General features: G+C 38.8%; 1 protein-coding gene across 1 annotated transcript; it reads right to left on the reverse strand.

Moving 5' to 3' along the window:
• Nucleotides 1-737: 737 nt before the first annotated feature.
• Nucleotides 738-1,703, reverse strand: LOC120526686 (olfactory receptor class A-like protein 1). Its single transcript, XM_039749843.1, has one exon. The coding sequence runs from the start codon at nucleotides 1,701-1,703 to the stop codon at nucleotides 738-740; it is 966 nt and encodes a 321-aa protein (XP_039605777.1).
• Between the last annotated feature and the right edge of the window lie 4,865 nt (nucleotides 1,704-6,568).

Genomic DNA, 6,568 nt, shown 5'->3' on the forward strand with positions numbered 1-6,568 from the left:
TTTCGCTCCTCTCCCATAGACGATAGGTTACGGTGGGGGAAGGCGCAAAGCTAAAAGGATGATAGACATAATCTAAATGACATTCCCTTTGTTATCTATGCCTGTTTTGTGCTCTCAACATCAGATTGTTTGTGTTTTTATGTGGATAGAGATTTATTTAAAAAATGGTGCGCATGTGGATGGGATTTTTTTTTTAAACAAAAGAGGAAAACTCGTTTTAAAAAATTCCCAGGTACTTGTGGACGAGGCTTTAGTCTACAAGAGTGAGTGTATCCTGAGATGGACTAGCTTTACATGCTTAGTCAGCATCTACCTTGTGCCTGATGCTGCTAGAATAGATTCACAGTCCACAAACCTGAAGTTGTTAAAATTAGATCATAAAATAGAATAATGGATGTTTTAAAATAGATCCAGAAGCGTAAAAGAAGCATAATACTCAATATATATAAATACATAGTATGACAAGTAACTCAGTACTGGGAGAAATAGCTTGAAAAAAAAAAAAACAGGCACTTGGGTATTTCTGATTTTACACAATAATGATGGAAGTAGGAAAACAACAAGTTCACTTATTTAAGGATTTGAATTACTGGCAGGAGTAACCCACATGATTAAAAAAGTGGGCAGTCATGAGGGCTTCTGGAGAACCTCTGCCTTCCTTGAATAAGGGGCAGTCATCAATATATGGTACGTAAGATTATACAAAAGCTTCTTAATATCAAAAGATGAAATACATTTTAAGACACTTCAGCCACAGCCCCTCGGCTTTGCTGTGAAGGCATGGCTTTCTCCACCTTGATGAGTTGCAGTTTCCCATGAACTTTGGGGTTAGTAATGATCACCACAATGGGGCAAACGGAAGCATAAAGGGTGGCAAAGAAGATCCTGATGTCAATAAGCAATGGAGCCACTCTTATAATTGTCTGAGAATAAAGCCAGATGACATTGTCCACTCCAAAGAAGATATCATATAAGATGACCAAGGTGACCACTGCCCGCGACGCCTTGGTTTCAGCTGAGGTCTTTGATTTGCTGGAGTCTGAGCTTCGGATGCTTTTGACCTTTTTCCCGTGTTGGTGCAGAACTACCAGGATATACACACTCATTATGCTCATTACCACTATGAAAACAAGATCAATGAGTAATTTGGACATCCCAACAGCAAGATAAGCAGTGAAATTAGCGGTAATGAAAAAGCAGTACTCCATATTGTAAGTGTATGGTGGAATGGTGTTGTTGAAAACCGAGGACACAATATTGTTGATTGCATCCGCACTGTTCACTGCATACACAACAAAGAGAATGAAGACAATCTGTGGAAGATATTTGGGGATTTTCATCTTGAGCTCGGCAAGCTTGGAGGTGGCAGGCGAAATGAGCACAGCCTGGTAGGTGCTCAGCAGGCTTGTCAGGCTAATCGAGAGGCCTCTGAAAATACGGAAGCAGTAGATGCTCAACTTGCAGCCAATGTCATCAAACAGGTTCTTGTAACCAAAAGCAGCCATGGTCTGTGGAATGCTGCGGGTGAATGCCACCATCAGATTGGCAAGGGCCAGGTTACACAAGATGACATCTGCGGTCATTAGCTTACCCTCGCACAGCAGAGTACGCATGAAGGCACAGATGACGGTCAGATTTGATGGAATGTTGACCACTGTTGTGATGAGGTACCCAAGAGCTTTGACAACCGCTCTTGTGTCCATGGTGCTGGCCAGTGACTTTCAGCTAGTGAATGAGCAGGAAAAAAATAAAAATATCAGTGCAAAAATAGACTGACACTTGGTACTGCTGCTGGATTATGTGAATTTCTCCTTGGGATTAATAAAGTATCTATCTATCTATCTATCTATCTATCTATCTATCTATCTATCTATCTATCTATCTATCTATCTATCTATCTATCTATCTATCTATCTGTCTGTCTGTCTGTCTATCTATTTATCTACTTCTTCTAACTACGTTTCATTGTTTTCTGACCATTCATTTAAGTAAGTTACAAGTTTCATTCATTCATTCATTTTTGGTGCCCTCTTGTTGCAAGACTGTGTGGAGGCTAGAGCCTATCCTAGCAGCACAGACTACAAAGCAGGCTTACCACTGTAGTTGAAAATTCAGAGGGCCCAGTTAAACTAAAATGCATGCCTTGATTCTGGGATAGAATTTTCAGTTTAGGATGCATACATACGGAGGAGAGTATGCCAACTCCAACCCATGGATTTGATCACAGGATCCTTATGCTGTGAGGCAGCAAGTCTGAACACTGTAGCATGGCGTTTTATGTTTCACTGAGAACACAGACATTTAAATATTATTTTCCTCATAAGATCAAATTCAATTTTGACAGTTTAAAACAAGTTTAGTGCTCTGCCCCAAACAAATTATTAGTCAGTATGAGAAGGCTTATGGGAGACAACTTGGCTAACATATTTACTCAATTTCTGAATTCAAAATGTTAATCCAAAATAGCATTTAGTGCCTAACAGAAATTCAGCTATCAGTCATTCAGTTTGTGTGTGGCACTTTCAATTCTCCCTAAAGTCTCCAAGTTTTTCTTTAAAGCCATAAATTTGTGTGCTAGTTTAATTAGCAAGGGTGAATGTGTGCATGTGAGTGTGTGGACCATCCAGAGTTAGTCACTGCCTTTACATCTCATGCAGCCTGGATATTATATCACACTTATCAACCCTGTGATGGTACAAATATATTCAGAAAATAGGTTAGATGAGAGGATTTTTTTTTATTCACGCAAAGAAATATATATTTAACTAAATTACTAAGTAGTGTTGTGGAGAGTAGGAGTTCAGGAACTTTCAGATCTCAACTTGATTTAATTTGAAGAATCTCACTGAATAGGAGTGGTGTACTAATTTGGCTGAATGGCCTTTTTTTGTCACAGTTGTTCCAATATTGTCCCCCAATAGATCCTTACTCTTCAAATATACTACAAACACACCTTATTTTCTACTTTTAGTTTCTGCATTGCAACCAACACCACCTACAATAGCTCAGCTCACCCTGCAGCAACTGGATGACTCATAATCGGTACAAGAATGGTTTGTAGGGGCTTTAAGATTATAGAAAATCTATAACTATGTGTATATGTATATGTATACCTGAATGTTGTGATGGAAACCCAGGTGTCAGCAAATCCAAACCCTGATACGAACACAGAACCACAGTCCTGGATTCAAATAAAGGTTGTTTATTAACCAAAGATGCCTTAAATACGGTACCAAAAGCACAACCCACAGGTATTTCTATCCTCCCAATAACTCTCTCACCACCGCACTGCCCTCCTCCAGTCAAGTGTTGCCTCTCTACCTCCCAGCTCCGACTTGCCTGAATAAGAGAGCGTGGCCCCTTTTATAACAGACCCGGGAGTACGTCCGGTGCCAGGGCAACTGCTCGACAAAAGCACTTCCAGGTTGCACGGAAGTACATAATAGGGAGGTTGCCTCCCTCCAGCGCTCTCTCATGGCACCAAATAACCCCAACAAGGCTGCTTTGCCGGACTACATATCCCAGCCTGCAATGCTGATTCCCTACTGTGTACCGAACTCTGGGGCTGCTGACATCTAGTGTATTGGGGGTATAAAAAACCTCCAACCACATCTTCTCTTTTTAATGGGCTGTCCATCCACCCTTTCCGGTTCTTCCTTCCAGGTCTGCTCCCTTTCCTGGCCGGGATGCCCGTCCAGCCTGTGTGGCATATACAATGTATATATATACAGTACAGGCCAAAAGTTTGGACACACCTCCTCATTCAATGTGTTTTCTTTATTTTCATGACCATTTACAGCACTCCATCACTCTACTTCTTGGTCAAATAGCTCTTAAACAGCCTGGAGGTGTGTTTGGGGTCATTGTCCTGTTGAAAAATAAATGATCGTCCAACTAACCTGGCTTCTGCACAACACAACTGCTGGTCCCAACCCCATTGATAAAGCAAGAAATTCCACTAAATAACCCTGATAAAGGACACCTGTGAAGTTAAAAACCATTTCAGGTGACTACCTGTTGAAGTTCATCGAGAGAATGCCAAGAGAGAATGCAAAGCAATAATCAGAGCAAAGGGTGGCTATTTTGAAGAAACTAGAATATAAAACATGTTTTCAGTTATTTCACCTTTGTTTTGTTAATTACATAACTACACATGTGTTCATTCATAGTTTTGATGCCTTCAGTGAGAATCTACAAATGTAAATGGTCATGAAAATAAAGAAAACACATTGAATGAGGAGGTGTGTCCAAACTTTTGGCCTATACTGTATATATATATATATATATATATATATATATATATATATATATATATATATATATATATATATATATATATATATATATATATATATATATATATATATATATATGTATATTTATGTATATGTATACTCAGTGGCCAGTTTATTAGGTCCACCTATATATTACTGGCTAATTTTCACTTTTAACTTTCTTTCACTCTAGAATTTGACAAGGTGCTAAAAATATTCCTTAGTAGGTCTGGTCCAAACTAACTCAACAGCACCGTTTATTTTCCTTGCAGATTTTTCAGTCTTATATTTATGTTGTTAATGTCCTGTCTCATCTCATCCCAACGTTGTTCTATTCAATTGAGTAAAATGAAGACACTCACACCATCCTGATATGATGTGTATCTATCTATCTAATGTCAATAAATGTAAAGTATTAAACACAGGAAGTAAAAAATTGAGGTGTGAATACAGAATGGGATGTCTGAAAATTGAGAGTACACCTTTTGAGAAGGATTTAGGAGTCGTAGTGGACTATCAACTTCCCGAGAGTGTTCAGAAGTCATTAAGGAGGCAAACAGAGTGTCAGGTCATATAGTGCCTTGATGTGTAGTGTACAAGTCCAAGGAGGTTCTGCTCAAGCTTTATCACACACTGGTGAAGCCTCATCTTGAGTACTGTGTGCAGTTTTGGTCTCCAGGCTACAAAAAGGACATAGCAGTGCTAGAAAAGGTCCAGAGATGAACGAGTAGGCTTAATCCATCACTACAGGGGATGAATTATGAAGAAAGTTAAAGCAAATAAATAAATAAATAAGTCATGGACAAGGTATCAGTATTTTGGCTGGGTACACTCACACACACAGCCACAGTGGGCCAATTTAAATTTGAAAATAATGTGACATGCACATGTTTGGGAGATATGAGGAATCCAATGTACCTAAAGAAGACACCTACACAGAGAAAAGTCAAACATGCACACGTGACACAGACAGGGACTGGGCACAGGGTTCAACTTCATGGTGTGTCAGTGCTAAACGCTGAACAGGAGATGCCTAACATAACCAAACTTATAAATGGGAATTCAAGAAAATGGAATTAGCACAGGTTAAATTAAAACTTCAGGTATTAGCTTTGGATGAATAAATACAACAAGAGCTGCAGCAGCAGTCAGGCTCCTCCAGGAGTGCAGTTCACGGGTGTAATTTAATTTCTTATTTTGCTGGATTTATAGTATGTAGAATATATCCGTGGGACTGTAAAAATCAAGAGCAATAAATGGCCTATCAATTTCAATATTAGAGATTACATTTTGTCACTAAGGTAAAAAGAAATTCTTAGCTTTTGCTGAAAAATATTTAATCCAATGGCTGTACTTGCCATACCTATTCCCTTAGCTGTAGTGACAAATTCCTTTCATTTCTCCTCATAGTCTTTGTGTGCTTTACTAAAATTAATTTGCTCTGCTAGTCCCTCTTGATAATTCAAGAAATCCTGAAGTCTTAAATAGGATGGAGCCTTAGTGCCCATTCCATGGTTCTTTATTATTTATATTTATAATGTGCAGACAGCCATGGTTGGGCAGCTAGGTAAATTGGATGGATGGCTGAATAACTGAGTGAAAGTAAGATGTCTGACAGTTCCAACTATGCTCTCCAAAAATCAGCACAAGAAGTTGTATTTTATAGCACCTTGTACCAGTGGCGTAGCTAGGAGCGGGCATAGCTAGGGATGGGCAGAGGGGCGGTCTGCCCCGGGCGGCACATTTTTGGGGGCGGCATTATTGGTCAAAAGGCTCAGTACAATTCATGTGTAAGCAGCAGGGTTCGGAAAAATATCACTCATGAATGAAAAAAGTAAAATTCTCTGATTTTTATCCACAAATGCTTCAAAAATAATTTTCGGACTGTCCTTCTGTGACGACATCAGACACAGCAGTTTGAAATTTATGAGGCAATAACGAAAATAAACATAAACATTACACCAATAATCCCCACCTATCACTTGTACACTACACTGGTTCTGGTTTTCGCAGCGTAATTATATTAAACTAATAATTAGAACACGGCTTATCAGTGCGTCTATATGATATTCTTATCTAATGATGCTTATAAATAATTATATGTGAAAAATTATTGCTGTTTCTCTATATATGAATAAATCTGTGCAAAATGTATATTAATTTTTCGCTATACGTCATTTTAATTTTCTATTTAAATAGGTTAACATATTCAGATATGTTGGAGGGCAGCAAATTGAAGCACCGGCCTGACCCAAGTGGCATGAACTTGAGCTACGCCACTGCCTTGTATTTTA

This window comes from Polypterus senegalus, chromosome 3 (assembly GCF_016835505.1).
Source record: "Polypterus senegalus isolate Bchr_013 chromosome 3, ASM1683550v1, whole genome shotgun sequence".
NCBI lineage: Eukaryota > Metazoa > Chordata > Cladistia > Polypteriformes > Polypteridae > Polypterus > Polypterus senegalus.

Excerpts from the sequence above, each read along its gene's own strand:
- LOC120526686 (XM_039749843.1), bottom strand. The coding sequence starts at position 1,703 with ATGGACACAAGAGCGGTTGTCAAAGCTCTTGGGTACCTCATCACAACA.